This window comes from Ylistrum balloti, unplaced genomic scaffold (genome assembly GCF_031769215.1).
Source record: "Ylistrum balloti isolate Yb309-2 unplaced genomic scaffold, AGI_CSIRO_Ybal_v1 Utg371464, whole genome shotgun sequence".
Lineage (NCBI taxonomy): Eukaryota > Metazoa > Mollusca > Bivalvia > Pectinida > Pectinidae > Ylistrum > Ylistrum balloti.
This window is the reverse complement of record NW_026782764.1, coordinates 170,000-194,280: the sequence shown is the minus strand read 5'-3', so window position 1 is coordinate 194,280 and position 24,281 is coordinate 170,000. Positions and strand designations below refer to the sequence as shown.

The 24,281-nt window shown below is 40.5% G+C and overlaps 1 protein-coding gene across 1 annotated transcript; it reads left to right on the top strand.

The window, feature by feature from the left end:
• Positions 1-14,116: 14,116 nt before the first annotated feature.
• LOC132562607 (uncharacterized) lies at positions 14,117-24,152 on the top strand. Its single transcript, XM_060227358.1, has 3 exons — positions 14,117-16,150; positions 16,234-16,727; positions 23,930-24,152. Exons 1-3 carry the CDS (start codon positions 14,117-14,119, stop codon positions 24,150-24,152), a joined length of 2,751 nt encoding a protein of 916 aa, XP_060083341.1.
• Positions 24,153-24,281: the final 129 nt, after the last annotated feature.

Sequence of the window (24,281 nt, the reverse complement as noted above, 5' to 3'; positions counted from 1 at the left end):
GGAACATTTCTGAGGAGATTTTTTTTTGTTTCCTATTCAATAATTCTCCGGTGACTTTTAATTGAAGAAGATCAGTCCATTGATTCGCTCGCCATTCAACATTAATAGACGCCCCGCTGCAAGGACGGCAGAGAGAGAGAATTACATGGCGACACGAGGCATTAAATCTTACCGAAGCTACCTAATACACGCGGAGTTATTATTCGAAACAGTTGCTGAATCAGCAAGTTCAGTGTGAACTCGACACTGTCACCAAACATAAAAAAAAGATAAGATTTTATACATTAAGTAGTTCGTAAATGTAATTTGCGTTCTTTATCATTGAAATATGGATGCTGATATCACTGTGTAACATTTTGTAGATGTTTGCATTCTTATTCAAATGTCATCAATCATCATTTTGATGAATGTATCTACGTTATACAACAGTAATTAGTTCTGGGAAATAAACAAGTATCATATTCTGTTTTAATGACCCTTCTTGGTGTTTCCAAAGTAGTAAGCCTATTTCATGGACGCAAACATTCCCTGTCAGTACAAAGTACATGCAGTCAATGCGTTACCTGAAATAAACGCTACCATTTCTGTTTTTTTGTATTAGGTGGGAAATCTCATACGTATTACAGAGGCAGCATCTCCCTCAAGCGAAATCAAAATAGTTTATTCCATGTATGACTCTTCTGTATTTAAAAGTTTAAAAAAGAACTATCTTGTGGTGCACGAGCTTTGGGTCCCGTGCTCTCAATTTCAGTGCTTTACGAACAAGAAAGGCACTGGAATTGGTTATGGAGAGCTGGCATGATAGATTCATTCTGGGCTACGATTGTAGATGATTATATATTTTTTCGCTTTTCCTTTCTTCCTCTCCTTTTCTGACAAGAACTTCTTCGGAGACATGACAAGAGGATTGTACCAATTTGAGACAAATCACTTACTGGTTAAGGAATTTTCACTCGAGTTATTGACCGATTAGAACTTATTGGGGAGCGGATGATCTTTTACTAATAGACACAGAATGCTAAGTTAGGAATGTATGACTTCGTTTCTATCATCAATGGGGCAAACACTCCTAAACTACACTGATCGCCTACACTGTAGTTGTTTTAAATGGACGGTGTCTTTTTGCAACCCAAGTATTTAGCCAACAGGTGGGCGTAAAAAAAACAACCATTATGCAAGCCGCCACCCACAGCCGATTGTTTTTGAAGTACGAAACGATAGTCAGTTTTAGTGGCATTAGAAAAAACTGACAAATTGGAAAACAATTGAACTTAACTGCAACTCTAAAGAAATCTATAAGGCACAAGGAAAATATCTATAAGGCACAAATTGGTTGGTTAGGTTAATTAAACCAATGTACATAGTATACAGGTATCAATGCCACCGACGAAGCAGAAGACTTATTACCCTAGCACTTTTTCTGCCTTTTGTTCATATGTTACTCCATTTTTGTCTAATTTGATTTTGAATTAAAAATCTGTTGGCATTTAAGTATTCATTTTGTGTTTAACTTTCTTAGAGTACAGTGTCATAGTTCACGGGAATATCAATATTCTGCTTGGTGAGTTTACTCTTTTACTTCATGCTCATTCTCGAATGAAATATTTATGAGAATTCAAAAGGCGACGGCGTGAAGAAGTTAAACACTACATTGAGTTATGTAATAGACAGCTCAGACAAACGGCACAACTAGGGAAATTCTCTCCACAAGCCAAGCAATATCTAGAAAGGCTATTTGTACTCTCAGCTTCTACACTTCATCATCTAACCCACCAAAGAAGGATGACATCTTATTGGGATACAAATATACATACATGTACTAAGCAATATTATTTGTCTTCGGTCATTAGCTCAGAAGACGATCACCTGCATGTAATTGTATAAAATAAAAGGGGTGGCTGTGTGGGCGATAATAGAACACTTATCAGTGAATCTGTCTGGAACAAGTATACCTTCAACATAATATCTGTTGAGCATGTAAGGTCATCGTCGGCATGTTAAGTAGCCAGACTAAGTATATAGTGAGTGAACGAAATCTATTATGGAATGTTGTTTTAAATGGTTTACTAGTGTCTGCAGTTAAACATTAAACCCTACTTCAGACGTGATTGGAAATGGATTAAAGTTTTGTCGTAAAGAACTTTGTCCTTGTTCTTCATATTTGTACTCTAATATGATTTATTTCAACTTATATAATAAGTGATGGACGGAATTCCTAATATTGTTTTAACTCGAGGAAGATATATTACAATCCTGAGCATTTCGTTGAAGTGAAACAACATCATAACATCATTTTTAGAAATAATTGAAATATTAACATCGGCTACCACATCTGTCGGTACACCTGTATATGGCATATGTCGGTACACCTGTATATCACATATTTCGGTACACCTGTATATAACACATTCCCGTACACCTGTACATAACATATTCCGGTACACCTGTATATTACATATTCCGGTACACCTGTATATCACATATTCCGGTACACCTGTATATCACGTATAACGGTACACCTGTATATCACATATTCCGGTACACCTGTATATCACATATTCCGGTACACCTGTATATCACGTATAACGGTACACCTGTATATCACATATTCCGGTACACCTGTACATAACATATTCCGGTACACCTGTATATCACATATTCCGGTATATCTGTATATCACATATACCGGTACACCTGTATATGACATATTCCGATACACCTGTTTTTTTAATATCGAAAAGATGAAAATCCCAAATGAAATAATATCATATATAGGAATTCGTCATAGTAGCAAAATACTTTAAAAGAAAACATCAATATTGTAAGGAAAGCAACATAACAAATGCTGCACGCCGAAATGGTAAAAACAGGATCCCAGTGTTCCTAGTAAATGTATATGTGTTATTAGAATTTACCGTTACCTTCCCATTCCGTCTTGCTCCGAGCATACATCGATAACTTGATACAAAATCGTTTGATCTACCATGTTATATATGATTTTCAGCACGATATACAGTTATATGTGATTAATGGCAGATCTTACATAAATTCCCGTTCGAGACGAATGTTGATTCTTTTTCTTCGCTTAGAACTATGTGTTGTTGAGGAACTTTCAAACATAATTGATTTTTATCTTGAAAAGATTAATAAAAATCATTATTATAGATAGTCAATAATTTGATTAAATTCAGCCACCAACTATGTACCTAGCGGTTTGTTTTAATGTTTACAGCCTGAAGAAGTATTGTAGGGTTTTTGTTTTTAAACAAAAAATAGTAGGACAGGTTTGTATCTCAAGTCGTGTATCTTTAGTGTGAGTAAAGCGCCCTGGGTCAGAGGTCATACTCTCACTGTTTTATCTTCATGATCGTGTGTCATCTGTTTGCGCAAAATAAATACATTCCATGTCGTAACTTCTCTGGAGAACACAATTCGCTGATTACTCTGACATGTGTCCCCGCCTTTGTCACCTCGAGTGAGGATCTAACAGTGAACGAAACAATGTATCATCCGCTACCAACCTTCAGTAAGCGGATACATTTTACAAAAAACAAAATTATGCGTGAATTGGGCAAAACCTCTCGCTGTATCAAGAAATGACTAGGACAAATTTCTTTCTACAGGAGATCAATATCAAACGTTTTCGCCACAAATGTCCTGGTCTGTAATACGTTTTTATTGAGTTTAGTAAGATGGGCAAAGTTAAACGTTTACCTGATACAATAGAGGAATGCGGGACGTTCCTACTAAACATAGGGACTAGCATATTTTCATTTAACGGCATCACTGAGCAGTGGAACTAATTTGATTGTTTCTATCAGATCTGTCTACGAATTGTTGTAATGACCAATCTGACAAATGTTTACAGATAAAAGTTGATAGTTTCGACGATTTCCAGACAGAAACAGGTAGATCATCATAACAGGGACACACATCAGCAGTGATAAGGATGTGTTAACGACTGAAAGCTTTAATGTCAAATTGTTTTTTATTGAAGTCGGAAGACAGTACATGTAGCTATGGTTACAGTGTAAATAAATTTAACGGATTGACTACAGTGCATGTAGCTATGGTTACAGTGTAAATAAATTTAACGGATTGACTACAGTGCAGGTAGCTATGTTCACAATGTAAATAAATTTAACGGATTGACTACAGTGCAGGTAGCTATGGTTACAGTGTAAATAAATTTAACGGATTGACTACAGTGCAGGTAGCTATGTTCACAATGTCAATATAACTATGTTGTAATTAAATTGAACTGTCAATCCTACGGTAGCTGTGAAAGCGTAGTTAAGAAATTCCCCGGATGTTCCTGCCTGAGGTTACAAAAACGGTTTGATGACATAGCCAGAGGGATGTTGACACAAATTCATAAAACATTGTTCGGTAGACAAAGCGTGCACTTAATGTCGTTATATTACTGTGACTATTTCACTGGCGTTGTTCATTGAAGCGTGACTGATTATTACTGGCAATTGACATAAACCAGATCGTCACTCCTACCAGAGACCTCTCAAAGCTCTACATACACGTATATCTCGATCTAGACACACTGATACGTAAAATATCTTAAAAACTCGTTCAGAGTTCTCTTGGTTGTTTTGTGAAATATATCTGTGAAAATAAAAAATCAAAACCGTGCCGATGAGAAATATTATATTATTAGTGGACAAGCTTATACATTTGTACTTTATGCAGGTCAAGGCAAAGAAGTTGGTAAACTTGTCTTCCACGCCTCTGTGTTCATTCTCTCGTGTCTGGTGTTCCAATTACTAACCGGAATGTACAGTACATTATTTTAATAATTTGACACGTAAAATTTCTCCAATATCATTTTTTTTTAAATGTTTATATAATTGCAAATTTTAGAAATGAAAAGAAGTTGCGTTGGTGCATATATGAATGCCTAATAAGGATGCAACGAGAGGTGACCTGCTACGGAAGGTGATGTGTTACATGTTTTTAAATTGTGATATTAGAAGAACTTTGAGATCTACAAGATAAACATGAGCACAGGTCCCTATTATTTCGTCATGACCTGCCGTTCTCTATACCAACGTCACGGTATATATACCTGTCGGCCTAGGTGTAATATCATTAATATATGAGCCACTGTTATTGTGTAATTACCATATTAGGCAATGAAAATATTATATACTGATTCAACAAATACATTATGCATGTTGTTGACGCGCTGGCCCTAAAATTCACGTGCTAATCAAATCCTCTGACTGGTTTGAACTTTCTGTCTCTATGGTTCTTCTGAAAAATGCACTACCTCTGCAAACATGTAAAGTGACGTAGTTTGTCAGACAGACTGTGGTTTAGCTTCAATCCATTACGGAATACGCCCGGGGATACACATTTCATCACACGAAACATTGTTACGTAATGGCAAGCGAAGGGAAACAGGACAGAAAATATTCACTTTACACCGTCACTTTAAAAACACTTGTCGGTTCATTTAGACTTAAAAGCACAGAATCAAGTTACCAGATGACCTTTCTATTCGGAAAGATAGATGAAAACGAAGTTGATGTATTGTAGCAGGCTGACATTGTTAAAGGCTGTATTTCAAGGTCGAAAGTTGCACAAGTGACATTGTACCAAAATGGTCACATGATACACAAAAGACTTCAGTGATAATTTTGTCGACGAGATGAAAATGATCGTTTCTGCCATAAGAACATCCACTTCGAAGTTGGTCCTGTAGATTACCATGATAAATAATAGTTCTTACCTCTGGGTTTAAATTGATACCCGTCGTTCATTAGACTATCTCTGTAACAATGTTATCACTTCAATATGGAGATATCAGTATCAAGAAGAAAATAGCGACATGATGATATGAGTGCAATTCAAACTCAATATCGATGAAAGTGTGCCAAGCTAAGACCAAAGAAAGATTGACCCTAGAAAATAAACAGGGATTGTGGGACTACTGTTCGAGAAGGGAACATGTCTGCTTCATCGACGAGTGATATTACACAGGGTACCACGTGATTCATATGATTTGATTTTGATCATAAAATATAAACGACCATTTGTTTTAATTTAATCTTAGATCGTCGAAATTGTTCGCATAGTCGTGTTAGAAACACATTAGGATGGTTTAATGTTTGAAGGCTATGTCTGGTGGAAACTTTGGGTGATTTTCGTGCTCTGTACCTTGTGAATCTAAGAAGCTAGACTTGACATGACCATGTTAATCTTTAAGGGATGCAACTCATTTGGGACCACGGTTTTAGACCTTCTTGACTGGGTAAAATTCGGTTGAGTTAAGAGGGGTGCAGACATGCAGACAAAAACACAACGTTACGTGTAGTTGGCCTTCCTGAATCTCTTACCGGAAGAGCAATGATATGTACAGGTACGCACAAATTGATGATGTCACTATCTCGTGAATAGTTCTGGTTTGAGATCAATAAATCATTGTGTTGTATTTATCACAATACAGATAAAGTGCCTTGTCACATCCTACATGGTATTAAGGACATAAAACGCACTTAAAAAACCAATCACCGTGCAATATAACAGTCATCGTGCATTCCAGGTGTCCTATACACATTTCACAGAAGTATGTACAACACCTGATCGTGTGGCGGTATTAACTATAATGTATTGTGTTATTTTTATAACCATTCATACGACACCTCTAATAGCACCGCTGTATTATACTATCTTTATCACCGAACTGTCCACGTTTTAGCTATGATGAACAACTACGTGACTATACACTTGCGTTTCTTCTTTGTTGCCGTAACAATAACCTGCATGTCACATTTTAATTCATAGACACGTGCATAGAGTTCAAACAATATAAGAAAATCATGAAATTTTATTGAATTATTGGACTTGTGCACCTCCCGATATAGATTTCCTCATTTCTTTCTACCAATTTTTATTTTCCCTTGTTCGCCTCAGTGGTTTCAAAGTTTAGTCCTTGAACGTCACTGGCAAGTTCTATACAGACGAAATAGTTGCATGATGCGGTTTATATCTTACTGCCCTACTGTACCTAATTCTAAATTTGAAAAGTCCTATTGATTTCTGTATGTTTTACTCATTCTGGACGTGTTCCATTATATCTAGGTGTCGGAGATTCCATTACAAGTTTCCAGTCCTGTTGATGATCAAGGAGGCGGAAGTTAGTCTCCATTTGAAATATGATTTTCCAACTCGATACTCACTGCATGATCTAGAGAAGAAAGATGATTTAAAAATAGCGTCATAAATAGCTGATCATACCAGGTCTTGTCTAGTACATTAAACCTTACCTGGAACACTGTCTAAATACTACATCAACCTTGCTATCTGACTATATGATCCAGTGCCTGCAGCTGTGTGGGTGTGAGTGTGGGTGTGGGTTTGTTTGTGTGAGAGAAACAACAACAACAATAATAACAACAACAACAGAAAGGGCGCTGTAATTGTATTATTATTAATAGGTGTGGTCATACTTAATGTCTAGAGTGTATGTTTATCAGAAATAAATTGTTGATTGTAACTTGGATTTACATTAAAGAAATCAGCTCAGAATAACGCCATAACAATTACTCACAGTAAACACACCATCCAAGTTATGGTTTATACCATATCATAATAAAACGTAACACATTTCTTGTTCGGAGATAAAGCATCATAACATTAGTAATTTGCATATCAAGCCACGCCCCTCGTTCTGTCTAGAGTCTGTAAACGCGGTGACATTGTCTAGTGTCGTAAGATATGCAGATATGTCTGTCTGTGATCATGTGGCGTGGATGTAAACTAAATTATATAGCTTTGTCTTGTCTAAATGATGAATTGTATAACAAATGAATACAGCTTAATGTAAACAACGTCTACTAGGAGAATAGAGTGCCTGTGTTACTAACAAGGATATAAAAATCAGCAATATGTAACATTTAAGTTAAAGTAATATCACCATCATTCCTGTTTTGGGCACCTGACTTTAAACTCACCATGCCATATAACAATATTGGTTGCATACTTAAAGGATACTTGCTTTTTTCTGTTTTGAGCAATGCCAGTGTTGAGGGTATTTGATTAATTTTTTGGTGCTGGGCACTAGACTGCAGTGTATTACCATGGGCAAGGCTGTGTACGATGAATTCAGAACTGTTGATAGTCCCTGCCAATATTCCTGAACACGTAGTCCCATTGTTATCAATGATTAATCTCATTGTCTCTTTAACTTTAATCGCTGATGTCCAAATATTTTGTTTAGTTCAGGATAAAGGATTCTCTAGCAAAACAGTACAGTTTTGTGGGGTTAAGATTTCCTGCACTTTCAAAATACGATAGTGCCCAATAGTAAAACAAACTATATCGTAAAGCAGTTTCGTTCTTCTAGGACTCGTCAGTGATACTATATCGTAAAACTGGTTCGTCCTTCTAGGACTTGTCAGTGATACTACATCGTAAAGCTGTTTCGTTCTTCTAGAACTCGTCAGTGATACTACATCATAAAACTGGTTCGTCCTTCTAGGACTCATCAGTGATGTTACATCGTAAAACTGGTTCGTCCTTCTAGGACTCGTCAGTGATACTATATCGTAAAACTGGTTCGTCCTTCTAGGACTCGTCAGTGATGTTACATCGTCAAGCTGTTTCGTTCTTCTAGGACTCGTCAGTGTTGCTACATCGTAAAACTGGTTCGTCCTTCTAGGACTCGTCAGTGATACTACATCATACAGCTGGTTCGTCCTTCTAGGACTCGTCAGTGATGCTACATCGTACAGCTGTTTCGTCCTTCTAGGACTCATCAGTGATGCTACATCGAAAAGCTGGTTCAGTTGATGACAGAAAGGAGAATCTATTTCTGTAACAAGACATACCTTCAATTTGCAAAGAACACAGTTGTCTTGTCATCACCGTAATGACTAGACATACGGTTGAATGAAGCAGGTATGAAGGTGCATTATAAGTTTGAATTGTTTTGTAAAAGAAACACACATCCTGGATGCACAAAGAGTGATGGTGATGATCGAATATTGATCACGTGATCATTAGCATATTCTTGATAGGGATCACCAAATAAATCAGACCGTGGAATCTTTTCAAACGTTTTACTGCTACAAGACTTATCTACTGCATTTGACTCAATTTTTATCACTCATCTAAGATTTGATGACAACCTTTAGTGCATTCAGCTTTGATGGGAAACATATAAAGACCGATCACTTAATTTTCGTGTTCTCGGATGTACTCTGACGGAAGAGGCAATTATTGTCTGTAGTTTTCAAACAAAGTTGACGATGTATTGGTTCCAGACACAAATTATCACTATTTTGAGAATATGTGCACACGATCATTAATGTATCGAGCCAAATATTTGAGTAACCATGGTAACATTCTTGATCATTTTGACTTTCTATTGAGTTGTGATGGTTTCGGAATATATCTAAACCTGCAAACAAAGGGAAAGCAGATTTGATTAACTCAGTATGATAACAAATCTTCATTTGTGGAATAGAGTCGGACTGTGGAAAGTATATAACACCATTTCAATCAATGGTTAAGTACTTGTGAAATACTTTCTAATCTTTACCGTCACATACAGAAGGTGTGGTAAAAGTATTTTGATGAAAAAAAAAACATGATGAGTTTTATAATCAGTTGTGAATTTTGTTCACTACGCCTCGCTTCACTGGTTAAATCACCATTTTTTTCTGATTATGCAAACATTTTCATTTGTTAAATGACATTAAGACATTATCTATTTCTAAACTCTTAAAAATGAATGTTGTCTTTGCTATTTTGCTTTATCAACACTGAATAAAATACACACTTCCGTCGCAACTGTCATGCTGACGTTATCTCAAGGGAAATTCTCCAACTGTGTAGTGATTTAGTGGCATACCAGTGCAGTCATGCTTTTGTTAAAGAAGATACCACAAAAAAAAAAAAAAAAATTAAAAATTAAAAAAAAATCCCATCCTTTTAAATTTATGGCATGATAGCGCATATACCACTCATCGTGCATGCTGTGTGTAGTTGTTTTTCTAAATTACTCCTTGCATAGAACTTAAAGGCAGACTGATTTATATCGCGTTCCTACTACATATGCAGTAAAATATTTCACCTTATTTGTAAAATTCCAGCAAATATGTTATTGATGAAAAATCACGATTGACAAATAAATTAAGAAAATTCCGATGAATCCGACATCTTTCTGCTCTGAGAGTGTGCCCTAAAATTGATCTGTTACAGATGCTAAACTCAACTAATTACGTTGTTTGTCATATAAAACAGATTGTATGACTGCTACGTGTTGTTTACGTTTCATACTAGCTGTGGTGGGTATCGGATGATTTCATATGGGCAGGTGTCATAACCAATCTGTGTGTTGAGGAATTCAAGTTGTTCATGACAATGACCCGAAAAGATACGATCTTATCAAATGATATCATTTGTAAAAATTAATACGGTTTGCTGATAAAATGATACCATGGCGTATTAAAATGTTTAACACTGATTGACCCTACCAAAACCAGACAGACAAGCTGCATCGCTATCGAGATAAATAAGACTCGCCTGTCTGTTTACTTTCGAATTTGAACGTGACGCTATGCAAATCCGTGATACATAGGTATAACATCAACACAGGCTACAAAAGCTTAAAATGATACATCGAAAATTGATACAGATACCCAACCATTACTCAACAAGTCATTAAGAATAATTCACAGAGAAGCTACTCTTTAATATATATTTGTATAGTTTGACAGTCTCCCACATTGTGTCATATCTATTTGATGTTAAAAGACTATTAAATACTTTAAAAAATCAGTATCCATTTTGATTTTTAATAGAAAATAGCTTGAACTTTCTTGGAATTTCTTTTCCTTTTTCAACAAAAATCAAAATATTTTCTAATTTCATGCTAATTTGGACTTTGAAATAATCAAATGTTATTTCACTACCTGCATTCTTTTCGACGGTTTTAAATGAAACTTTAAATTTCATTACTTTTATACTGAGTAATGTTTTAAATGCATAAATGATTCACAATACTTTAAGTTGGCCTGTTAACATCTTTGTTTATTTCAATAATACCTCACCACCATATAGACAATAGCGTATTCCCACCGGCAGCCCATAATTTACATAACAAAGAAAATAAATATCCCGTGAGAGGACCCTTAATGCTTGGTACGAACGCACCGCGCATGACCCAAAACCTCACTTCCGCTTATGGCAGCCATCACCGACTGAGGAGCGACATTTCTTCTACGGTTTTCAGGCATTTCTTAGTGTTTCACGTGTTATTTGTGTTGTACAGTATCTGTATTTGGTTCTTACATTTATTGTTGACAGGTCTTTCTTCGTGGTTTGTGTTGTCAGTCCCTGTTTTTGCCGTTTTCGGCCTTTCTGTGTTGGTTGGTTACCGCACACGTGGACTGTTTTACGTTACGATACCGCTGTGTAGAAGGCCCTCTCGGTGTCTCCTACTGTTTGTTTTGTTACCATTTACTTCTGTCAACTATTCGGTGTTTTTCACTCGATTTTTTTTCTCGTGCGTTGCTGGTCGCTGCCCGCCGAGCAGTATGACAGGTAAGAAGGGGCAGAGTGCTTCTAAAACTCGTCAGGGAGATTGCGGTCATGTCATCCTCGATGGGGATGACCATGACCTCTGTCTTTCCTGTCGAGACTGCTCCCGGGATAGACCTTGTTCCGTGTGTTTGGCTTGGCCACATACCTTGTGGGACAAGGTACTATCCCATAAGTCTGTCACCCGAAAAAAGGGTATTAAGGCTGGGGCAGACAGTAAGCATCCAAAAGCACAGAGTGGAGCTGTAGTCAGCCTTCCACCTGGCAGTGAGGCCATTTTACCCCCGGAGGGGGAAGTAATTTTGCTTCCTAGTGGTAGGTCCTCTTTGGCTACAGAGGAGCCTACTCACGATCATATTTCTGGGACGGTAGGGTCCTTAGGGTTTCCTATCGTGCTCCAGAAGGGCACTCACCCGGGAATTTCCGTGGAGGTCGAAGGGAGCGAGTGTCCGGGTACCATCTCCGTTAGCGGAATGGCTACCGAACAGGCCAGTCATGCGACCCGGGCCCCATTGAGGGGTGCCGGTGTACCCACTGACAGTTGGCCGGCTGGCACTGCCAGTTATGACGGTGTTACTGGAGAGGCTGCACTGGGAGCAGGGAGTGACTCGGTTTCACTTCCTGGTGTTGGGGTTGACTACCCACTATCTGGGTTTGGGTCCAGGGTATTGCACCCTTCGGTTCCTCAGTCTTCCTTACCTCGATCTGGTCCTCCACCAGTTCGAGCTCCTGGCTCAGTGGGGTTCTTGGGAGCGCCTGTGCACCCCCCACCTTACCCCTTTCCTCAGTCTGCACCCAGGTTTGGTGGTTATATGCAGTCTCCTGACAGTGATGGCCATTATCGGCCATACTTGACAGGCATGTCTCCAGTAGGGAGCAGTTCATTTCCCGGTCCTGTGGGTTCCGGTATGTTGCCTCCCCCCCCAGTATTCTGGCTATGGCCAATGCTGGGGCCCTTCCCAGCCTTTGGGATTTCCATACTCTGGGTATGGTCAGACCCCTTTTGGTTACCCAGGCCAACCTTGGGGTACCTCAGCCTTCTGTCACCAGCCTGGTGTTGAGTCGGGTCCCCCCCCTTCTCGCTCTCGCCAACACAAATCTAAGAGGCTTAACCGTCCCTCAAAGATTTCGGCTGACACCCATAAGACCTCGCTTTCCCATAGGTCTAAGCGTAAGGTCAACTTTGCTAATCTTAGTGCTGGCCTTTCTTCTACCTCTAAGGTTAGAAGATTGGAGACTCCGGACCAGTCTGTGACTAGGTCTGTCTCCAGTTTAGGCCAGTGCCCTCAGTCTGATCATGATGAGTCTGAGGACATGGATTGTGAGGAGTCAGAGGCTGAGGTTGTGGGTCAGCAGGCCTTACCTGATGATGGGGACACTCTGTCACTGGATGCTGGGTCTGATGTTGAATCGGAGACCCGCTCTTGGCTCCCAGCAGTCCAAGTTGAGGGTTCCTGTCAGGAGTCTTCAGACTCCGAGGTGGACTCTCCTGACACCGAGTCAGTCCTTGCAGTCTCCCAGGCTGAAAGGAATCTGGATTCCTTCCGCAGCCTGCGTTTGGAGGTTGCGTCACTCCTCGGCGTGGAGTTTTGCCCTCCTCCCTCAGCTTCGGGTCTTCCAGAGAGGACTTCTACTTTAAGTGCCTTTCTTCCCTCAGAGCCTGAGGTTAGGGCATCAGGTAGGTCATTGGCGGAGGGTACTATGGTTTCCTCAGCATTGGCCCAGATTCAGAAGGTTCTTCAAGCCAAAGGTTCTGCTAATAGGAAGCAGGATCTTTCCGGTTTGCTTTTGGGGGTGAATGATATTGAGGGGTTCAATCCTTCTCGATATGCAGTTCACGACCCCTCAATAGAATCTAATCCAGCTAAGGTGGACCTTCTTTTGGACCACTGCTGGCCTGGAAGATCAAATGACATGATTCATTTGTCTCCCAAAGAGCATAGTCGGATAGAAAGACTGCTTCGCCTTGCCATTCACGTGCTGGCTTATGCAGATTCTTTTTCCCCTGCTTTGTTTGTAGCTTCTTCTCGTTCGGAGGAGAGCCTACCTGACAAGACTAAGCTCTTGGCTGAACTCAGCAAGGCTATGAACCGGGCCCACATGGATGGGACTGCGCTCATTCTGGCAGTTTTGACTGATTTCATTCTGGCTCGTCGTGCTTCAGTCTTGAAGCCAAGACTAACTATTGGAGAGCCTTTTATATCGGATCTCATGACTGCTCCCCTGTCAGGCTCTGAAATGTTTGGAGGGGTTCTCTCCTCTGTCATGGACAGAGTCAACAATGACAAGTCAGCTTCAGCTCGGTTGGAGAAACTTAGGGCTAAGCCTAAGCCTGGACGGGTGCAGCGCCCAGGCAAGCCTAAGAAGGGCCCTAAGACGGCTCAGCCTCAGGCTCAGTCGTCTGTTACCTCGACTTCTCGAGGGGGGCACTCTTCTCGGGGACGGGGTGGTCGGGGTCACAAGGGAGGAAGGGGAGGCAAGCAGAATGCAGGTAAGAAGGGGCAGAGTTCCTGACTCTTTCAGTCCCTCGGTTCCACCCTGCCCCTTGTCCTGTCGTATGGACGATCCATGGGAAGGTCTCGAGCTCCCAAGGCCAGATCTTCCCGTTGGGGGTCGCCTTTCTCATTTTCTGCCCGATTGGCAGCAGCTTACCGAGGACAAGTGGGCAATTTCGGTGGTGTCCGAGGGTCTGGGTATCCCCCTTCTGAAGGATCCCCCTCTATCGGCAGATCCTGTTTTCTTTCCCCCTCCCGGCGATGCAGGAAAGGCTCAGGCCCTCCTAGACGAGGTCGACTGCATGTTGGCAAAGGGTGCCATAGAGGAGCTCCCGAGGTCTCTCTGGACACCAGGCTTTTACTCCCGTATGTTTCTTGTCAAGAAGAAATCCGGGGCCTGGCGTCCAATCATAGACCTCAGTGCCTTCAACAAGTATGTGGACTCTCCACATTTCAAAATGGAGACTCCTCGAGGCATTCTGGCGTCAGTTGCACCAGGCATGTGGGCAACCTCTATAGACCTCAAGGACGCTTATTTCCACATTCCGATAAAGAAATCGGCCAGGAAATTCCTGAGATTTACATCCCAGGGCAGAGTGTTCCAGTTCAGGGCCATGCCCTTTGGTCTTACCACAGCCCCCTTGGTTTTTACCAAGCTGCTTCAGGTGGTTGTGGGCTATTTACACAGTCGCGGAGTAGATATCCATATTTATTTCGACGACTCCCTGATGCTGCATCTAGATCCAGAGTCTTTGAGTCGCAGCACCAGGTCAGTCTTGACTACCCTTCTTCGCCTGGGCTTTATCCCTTCTCGAGAGAAATCCGAGGTTTTCCCCTCACAGGACTTTGTGTTCCTGGGAAACCGTTTCCTTACGGATCTCGGCCTCGTTGTTCCACCTCCGTCCAAGTTCCAGAAAGCCAAGGAATTGGTTCTTCTGCTCAACAGTTTGGACTCTATTCAGGTCAGGTGGTTTCTGAGGCTTCTCGGATTTCTCAACTCCCTTTCGGATGTTGTCCCTCTGGGTCGGCTCCATATTCGACCTCTTCAGATGTACCTACTGTCCAAATGGAAACCGGCCTCTCATCAGTGGGAGGTTCACATTTCCTTGGACAATTCCGTGAAGGCGTCGGCTATGTGGTGGGCATTGGAGAGCAATGTCCTGAAGGGCGTCTCTCTTCGGAGATCATCCCCTACAGCTACCCTGTATACGGACGCATCTATGACGGGTTGGGGGGCCTACCTCGACGGTCATTGTCGTTCGGGTGTCTGGCAGGGAGATCAACTCCAGGAGCATATCAATGTGCTGGAGATGAGGGCAGTTCTGCTGGCTATTCAGTCTCTGCGTCTGTTGCTTCAGGATCAGTCCATCTGCCTGGCTACAGACAATGCCACAGTAGTAGCTTATCTGGAGAATCAGGGAGGGACAAGGTCTCACAAACTTTGTGCTCTCGCTTGTCAGGTCCTGCTCCTGTGTCGTTCCATGGGGCTTTCCCTAACAGTGAGACATCTTCCAGGTCATCTCAATGTGTTAGCAGACACCCTCTCCAGGTCTCGGAGTCCAATTATCACAGAATGGACTTTGGACAGGTCAGTTTTCAGAGCCATCTGTATGGTGTGGGAGACCCCCCTAGTGGATCTGTTTGCCACAGCTCTGAATTTTCAAATTCAGACGTTTGTGTCGCCTGTCCCAGATCCTATGGCATGGGCAGTAGATGCTCTGTCCCTAAGCTGGGACGGTCTTCTGGCCTATGCTTTTCCTCCCTTCAATCTGTTGGGCAGAGTGCTGCAGAAGGTCAGGGAGCACGACTGCTCAGTTCTTCTGATAGCACCTCTGTGGCCCAGACAGCCCTGGTTTCCTGCTCTGCTGGACTTATTGATAGACCTTCCATTGGCTATCCCTCCCAAATGGAATCTTCTCAGTCAACCCAAATCCAGACAGTTCCATCGGAACCCAGAGCGCCTCCACCTTCACGCGTGGAGGCTATCTCGGTCTCCCTCCTCCAGGCAGGCTTTTCTGAAGAGGTTACAGATTGCATCACCAGATCAATACGATCTTCCTCATCTGCCGTCTACCAATCAAGATGGTCAGCCTTCTGTGATTGGTGTCACAGCAGGAAGATTGATCCACTCTGTTCCTCTATTCAATCGATAGCTGAGTTTTTCCTTTATCTTTTTAAGGTTAAGAAATTAACTCCAGGCACTATACGTGGCTATCGTTCTGCCATTGCCAATGTTTTTTCCTACCGAGGGCGTTCAGATATCGGAAATTGTTCCTCCTTGTCCAATCTTCTCAGATCCTTCTCTTTGGAGAAGCCTCGGGTTAGACTGCTGATGCCACAGTGGGATTTGGCTTTGGTCTTAGATTCTCTTACTAAGCCTCCTTATGAGCCCTTGGCTTCTGCTCCTTCCAAGTTTCTCTCTTGGAAGACAGTTTTTTTGATAGCGTTGGCTTCTGGGAGACGGAGAAGTGAAATCCATGCTCTATCCTCTTCTTCTTCTTGTCTCAGGTGGTCTCGGGACTATTCCTCGGTTACCCTTCTTACTGATCCTTCTTTTTTGGCAAAGAATCAGGTTCCTAATTTTTCACCAGAGCCTATCAAGATTCCTGCCTTAAAGGAGGTCTCTGGTGCTGAGAATCAGAATTCGTTACTCTGTCCTTGTAGGGCTTTGAGGTTTTATCTCGATAAAACCAAGGGGGGGCGGCGGGAGTCTAGATCCCGTCTGTTCTTGCCCATTAAATCAAGGCAGACTGATATCTCTGCTTAGACTATTTCTAGGTGGATTTGTGACACCATCAGGACTGCTTATGAGGGGTCTAGTGCTGACACTTCTGACAGGGTTAGAGTGAGGGCACATGAGGTTAGAGCTCTTTCAGCATCTTGGGCCCTTTTCAATGGTGCCTCATTCGAGGATATCATGGCGTCAGCCTTCTGGCGAGGCCGTAACACCTTTGCGGATTTTTATCTTCGGTCGCTTTCCTCCCATGCAGATGGGTTGTACTCTCTGGGTCCTCTTGTCACTGCTCAGACAGTCTCATGTCCCCCAGTCAATTCTTAGGAAGGCTACCTTGCGGCTCAGAAGGATTTTTAGAGTTTTAATTGTTAATATCCTTTACCCTTATGGGTTTTTAATGCTGTTTTTTGCTACGATTAGTGATTGTCTGCGAAGACTCCTCTACGGTAAGACAAATTCGCTATTGTCTATATGGTGGTGAGGTATTATTGAAATAAACTTGAGGTTTTTGTAGTAAAACCAATGTTTATGATATAATACTCACCACCATATATTGGAGGTCCCTCCCTCCTCCCCTTGTCTTCTCATCCAATTTGTTTGGGTGCGGAAGTGAGGTTTTGGGTCATGCGCGGTGCGTTCGTACCAAGCATTAAGGGTCCTCTCACGGGATATTTATTTTCTTTGTTATGTAAATTATGGGCTGCCGGTGGGAATACGCTATTGTCTATATGGTGGTGAGTATTATATCATAAACATTGGTTTTACTACAAAAACCTCAAATTTCTGTTATTTTGATGTCACATCCCTTGAGGCGTTTGATAAATTCCATACTACATCGGCGCGAATGTAAGGTGCTATTTAACACGCAGTTCTGAAAACAAATAAGTGAAAATTCTCAAATTAATTTCCTTTTAAGAGAAACTTTTCTCGATGCGGACGGTAGCTTTTCACTACCGAGACAATTATGTGACGTCATCAAGCAGCCTCATTTCGATGCGGACAATACATTTTCACTACTAAAACAATGATGTGACGTCATCAAGACAGACTTATTTCGATGCAGACACTAGTTTTTCCCTACCAAGAAAATGATGTGACGTCATCAAGACGTGACTTATTATTGGGGTACACTATAGTCTTGTTGCATGTGTCTTACGATGCACGATGACACCGTCGTTGGAGACGACACGAGAAACTAGTTATATGACCAATGTAACATGACACTATAACAACGTAAAATACACTATTGTAAATTTAATTTGCTGTTCAAGAATTTCAAATTCTATTTATGGGCCTTATATGTGTACGACATTGAATGATTAATTGCATAAAGACACACGGGTCTTGTTTAAATCATTCACGACATTCATAATGCTATTATGTGAAGCAAATAATGCACAAAGAAAAATTCGTTTGTGAGAACATACACATACCGAACATGATTTTCCTGTTTAGAGCTCCTTAGTGTGATTGTTTAACAGATTTTCTCAAGTTTCTAATCTTCGTATGTGCACAGGGTGTTTGTTTCTTTGTTACTTTGTCACTCCTACCAGTAATAAAAAAAAACATATATTACCTTTTTGGAACACTTTGGGATGTTTTTAGTTAGAACTTAAATACATCATAAATATATATATGCGATTTCATAATGCAAGGTTTACGCATTTTCATATTTGAGTGTATAAAACTACGGTTTTTATCTAAAGTACCCTTTTCTGTTGGCAGAGTCTAATGAGAGATCCTCCTTAGGTTCAGAGCGTTTTGCCGACTCTGACGCCAGCGATTCACAACTCCACTTATTACCTTATTCGGAGTTGTTATGATGGAAAACTGGCTGAACAAAAAAAAAAAATCCACATTTGAATACCAAACCCATTTTACACGAAAATAATGTCTGCATCTATTTAGAAAGCAGTGACGCGTAGATCACTTATGCGAATGTGGCTTTTACCGGAGATATATAATGTTCTACATTGGATTAAATAGGGCTGTAAATTCTGGATGTAACATGGCTTATGAGTGAGCTAATGGCGCATTTCTATACTGACTACACAAGAACACACTGATTTATACTTACATACCTATATACCTAACAGTTTCTCATTAGTTCAAACAACAGTTTACATACATGAAATTGATTTTGTTTGAAAGCCGATACTGAGAGAGAGGCAATACATTTAAACTGAACGTTCGTAATTTCGCTTCAACATTTACTCCGAGTAAAAAATCATTTCGACTTTATAAACCTTTACAAAAATATCGTATATATATTTTACTTAACGAACAATTGCGTCTACACATGATATATTCTAGGGTAAGAAAGTCATTACATTACAGAGATACATTACATAGTCTGTGCCAAATTACAAATTATTAATCAGTACTTGTGCGTTTCTGACCCCAATCAATTAGCATGCTAAGGTATAAACCTTTAAGTTTTCTGTGTGATAAGTAGTTGCGAAGCTCACTTTACAAAAATCAGATTTCAAGATATTAACAAATCAAACCTACAAGTATATACGAGAATGCGCGTGTATAAAAAAACCTATTCATGTTTTATCTGGTATATCCTAAGACTGTGCTAAGATCTGATTAAACACTCCCCGCCCTAAGTGGAGATTTACCTCAAGGTCGTGTGTGGGTTTATACCTGTTTACTTGGTTTAGTAAATGCCACTGATTTCATTGGAATAAGCATAACAATGCTTTTAAAAAGTACATAAAGTACATAATATCCTTGTGGTCGCGCACCTGGTAACCTGCGACAAAACGGCGTGAACTTTGTTTAACTTCAGTCAAATCGGCCTACAGGTTGTCGTCAGATTATTAGTCCAAATGTATATCTCTTTAAGCCTGTAACCATCTTTTATATATAATAGATATTAATATTCTTTTGTAGTGATAACAACGGATTGAAATCGTAATATTTAGACAAATCACAAAACATAGGAAAACTTGAACCTTTTTCATGGTCGCTCAAATTCCTCTTTGGAAACGTCACCGGTTTCGTTGTAATGAATGTTGTTTGAGTTTTGACAAACACGATTACTATTCCCTACATCTACAGATATTTTGCGACATCCTTCTCTAGTTTCTGTACAGTCTATCATATTCTATATATCAATATTCTAACGAGTCGCATGGCGTTAGGGTGATTAGTCTGGGGAAAGCATATCCCATTTCCAATGCTACGGAAGCAGCTTATAGGCCTACGTCACTGTATCATAAGTATGTTGATTTTAAAGTTTTGAGTTTAAAGGAAGATTAAATTTCTTTCTATTTTTATGAAAAATCTTTTCTCCAATACCAATTTCAGTTTAATTTGATTTAGTTCATTCCACAGAATACTTGCATAGTGTTCGGTGTTTATTTGATGGTTAGAACTGCTCGGCGAAAATATAGAGAATTATTCAATGTTTTAGTCTGTCATTAGTGCTTAAGTATCATATCCACGATAAATGCCTATTCAATTTATACAATGAAAGGTGTTTCCCTTCAAACTGAAGAGCTCCACCTGGTGGTCGAGCGTGATTCTACTGTTTCCCACAAACAAAGGTAATATTATGTGATATGTTGACATGAGTATTGTAGTATATCGGTAACAAATCGCGAGACAGACAGTGTGTCAAGACGTGGTCAAGAGTTTAAATGTCCACAAAAACCGCAGATTAGGGAGCCTGTAGGGAGTATGGCACTTATCACCCGCAGACATCTTGGGCCTGTTGATTATAGTTATAATTTCTCTCGTAATCAGCAACATTGTCAAAAACAGACGTCTCAAATGTTTCTTTATTTTTCATTAAAAATGTTTTTCACAACGCGAAACTGGTTTGAACAAGAATAGACAGGTGCTGTTACAAGTACAGTGTATACATTTGTAGTATTGATAGGCCCACAAATAATTATGTTGCATAGTTGAAAAATAATTTATGATCTTTTTGCTATCTAATAGACACATCGCACAAACCTCTGAAGACCATTTCGACATTCCCCTCTCACATCGTAACAACCCCTGACATCATGCCATGTCATCCCACCTACACGCGTGTCTTCACATATTCTTCCACATCCACAGATCCCCTTCCATATCCTTAACTATCATATCTAATACTCGGACCCCTTCCACACTCTACCTCCTCCCAATCAAAACCTACCCACCTCATCACTCATCACATCCCCTTCAATACCCTCACCCATCCTACCACTCATCACATCCCCTTCAATACCCTCACCCATCCTACCACTCATCACATCCCCTTCAATACCCTCACCCATCCTACCACTCATTACATCCCCTTAAATACGTTCACCCATCCTACCACTTATCATATCCCCTTCAATACCCTCACCCACCCTACCACTCATCACATCCCCTTCAAAACCCTCACCCATCCTACCACTCATCACATCCCCTTCAAAACCCTCACCCATCCCACCACTCATCACATCCCCTTCAATACCCTCACCCATCCTACCACTCATCACATCCCCTTCAATACCTCCACCCATCCTACCACTCATCACATCCCCTTCAATACCTTCACCCATCCTACCACTCATCACATCCCCTTCAATACCCTTACCCATCCTACCACTCTTCACATCCCCTTTAACACCCTCATACATTCTACGACTTCCTCACAGAACCTTCAGTACCCTCACATATCTTACACTCTACCATATCCTACCATACATTACTTATTAAGCAGCATCGCCGTTCTCACTCCCATCCCTCAACAACGTATTTTATTAAACCGACATTTCAGACCATCCACTGTACAAGTTTTAGAATCCCTGTTGTCTACCAGTAGCACCTGATTTTCCATCAGATGGTGTCTAGACATCTTTATATCGAAATCAATAAATTCACATCTTCTGCATTTCAAGCAAACACACGTATCAGACACGAAAAAAAAACATAATTTCTTCACTGCATTGCTAGACGTACCAACTCCCATGAGAAGTTCTACCGAAACGTGTGCTGTATTGCAAGCTTTAGTATCAGGCCAAATAACGGGCAAGCCGACGCTTGTGAAACGTAAAGTCTCTACAATACTGTATTTATAACGTCATCTTTTCCTCGCACAATTCAAATATCTAAACAATGTCGGGTTCTAGTTTTGAATGCATTGGCTATTTTCACGGCGATAGACATTTCTTAGAAACCCTGGAAACTAGCCATAGAGATACGGCGCCCTTAGAGTCTAACCAGAGGAACAAAACCCCGGCATGTTTACACTACCGCAAACAATAGCAATAGAAAAAAAAGGCGTTCATGGGAACGCAAATGTCTGACATTTGTATGGACATTCTGCCAAGACTGACAACCCAGTTCCTAAAATTCTACATCGGGGATACTTATAGTGAGATAAGGTCTACTTACATATTTAAGGTGTAAATAAAGTGCAAATTATTTTGTTTTACCCTCAAACCGCTAAAAAGCAAATCCGATTTATCTGTGAACTACAACATATGGGATACTGCTGGTATTGGGTGGCCGGTTGGCGCAGTGGTAACGCACTCGCCTTACACCTGACGGTCCGGGGTTCGATCCTCGGGTACTCCTGTTCCCTACCTCCAGCTTCCATACGGGTCAACACGAGTGATTAATATAAGTTCGAAAAAGTTGTTTCGCAATTGTTGTAAAATAAATAAAATTATTTTATTATTATGACCGGTATTTGACACTGAATATGAAATCAAATGACAGTCTTTTTTTTGTAGAAAGTGTCATTTATTTTTATCTCAACAAATGGCTTTCCTAAGGACCCTGACTGACTCTCCTTGGGACGATACAGGTATATGTAGAAAGTTCAAGGCATCTTAGTGCAAGAATCGTACACAAGCTGTTGAGGAAGGTACTGGGTCATTTTGATAAGATACTATTGTGCATGTCGTCAGATTGAACTGTCGGAATTACTCCAAATTTACCCCTGTTAAATGACAGAGATTTAAAGAATCTGTCATATGAGGTTAAGAACAGCTTTTTATACTAATGCTTCTGATATCTGGCGACGTTTGGATAGTCCATGCTTTGTCAAGACCTTAGATCTAGGAAAGAGTGGAAAGGACAAGGACACATCGCACAAAGAATATGTTCATGGTGAAAGGAACGCTTACATTCTACATGTGAATATCGCTTTATCTCAATAAATCGACAGCGTAACTATCCGAAAACATACAAATATTGAAAAAAATAGGGACAAACATCGAATAGAGAGATTACTGTCAAGAAATCCAAAACTGTTCACACCACCACCGCTACAAAACGTGGACTAGAAATCACTGGTCCTTTGTTGAACACGTATATGCTTGAGGTACATCGATTTATTGCATCTTCTTAATGGAGAATAATTTATTCTAAAATAACCAATATATCTTTTATAGTAAATGTGGTAGTTCACACTTGAAGAACTTAGTAAGTACCATTTTGACGAGAGTCAATTGTACAAATACATTTATAATAAAAGCACACGGAGTGAGAAAAACAGCAGTTGGACATCACGCCATATAAAACGAAATCGAGACCTTACATAAATATCGTAATGAAATGAGATCTGATATCAAGCTACATAAACTCTAGCCTTCTGATGTTCACGCATGACTGAACTCAGGGCTAATGATGATTGATGACTCAAGATGAGAGAAAACTTAGGATATTTTGTTCGTGTATAAGTTCAATAGTCAGTCAAGTTTTCTTCGTGTATGTACATCCAAGCTCTAGCCTTCTACAACCTGCACCTGTATAGGTAATATTTAAAATCTGCATAACGAACTGTCTAGAAAGTCATATTAATATTTTCGTCGTGAGTCTTACATCGTACGTGCCTGAAATGCTGGTAGGAAAGCCATGTTTGCACAGATACGCATATTACTAAGGACATATTTACGTGGGTGTGTAACTCAACATTTGACTTTCAAATCAACTTTATCTCGAAAATTTTTAAAAGAAAAGTGGGAAAAATTGTGGAGATTCCTGGGAGGTGTGGTTAATGTAGACAGTTATGTAGTTTTGAGAAAGCAAACCCGGTAATGAAGTCCTTAAAATTACAATGATTTGGGGACCTCGGGAAATGAAATTGTAAATACTGACCTAAGCATTGTAAGGAACTTAGTACCTGGGGTCTTTGTGAATGTATTAGGGAATGTAGTGAAGTTGGTGGCATGGGACCTAGGGAATGTAGTGAAGTTGGTGGCATGGGACCTAGGGGACGTAGTGAAGTTGGTAGCATGGGACCTAGGGAATGTAGTGAAGTTGGTGGCATAGGACCTAGGGGGCGTAGTGAAGTTGGTGGCATGGGACCTAGGGAATGTAGTGAAGTTGGTGGCATGGGACCTAGGAGATGTAGTGAAGTTGGTGGCTAGGGACCTAGGGAATGTAGTGAAGTTGGTGGCATGGGACCTAGGGGGCGTAGTGAAGTTGGTGGCATGGGACCTAGGGAATGTAGTGAAGTTGGTGGCATGGGACCTAGGGGACGTAGTGAAGTTGGTAGC

Excerpts from the sequence above, each read along its gene's own strand:
- LOC132562607 (XM_060227358.1), top strand. The coding sequence starts at position 14,117 with ATGGACGATCCATGGGAAGGTCTCGAGCTCCCAAGGCCAGATCTTCCC. Across the intron at positions 16,151-16,233 it reads ATCAAGATGGTCAGCCTTCT|GTTAAGAAATTAACTCCAGG; the intron begins GTGATTGGTGTC and ends TATCTTTTTAAG. Across the intron at positions 16,728-23,929 it reads TGTCCTTGTAGGGCTTTGAG|GGAATGTAGTGAAGTTGGTG; the intron begins GTTTTATCTCGA and ends TGAATGTATTAG.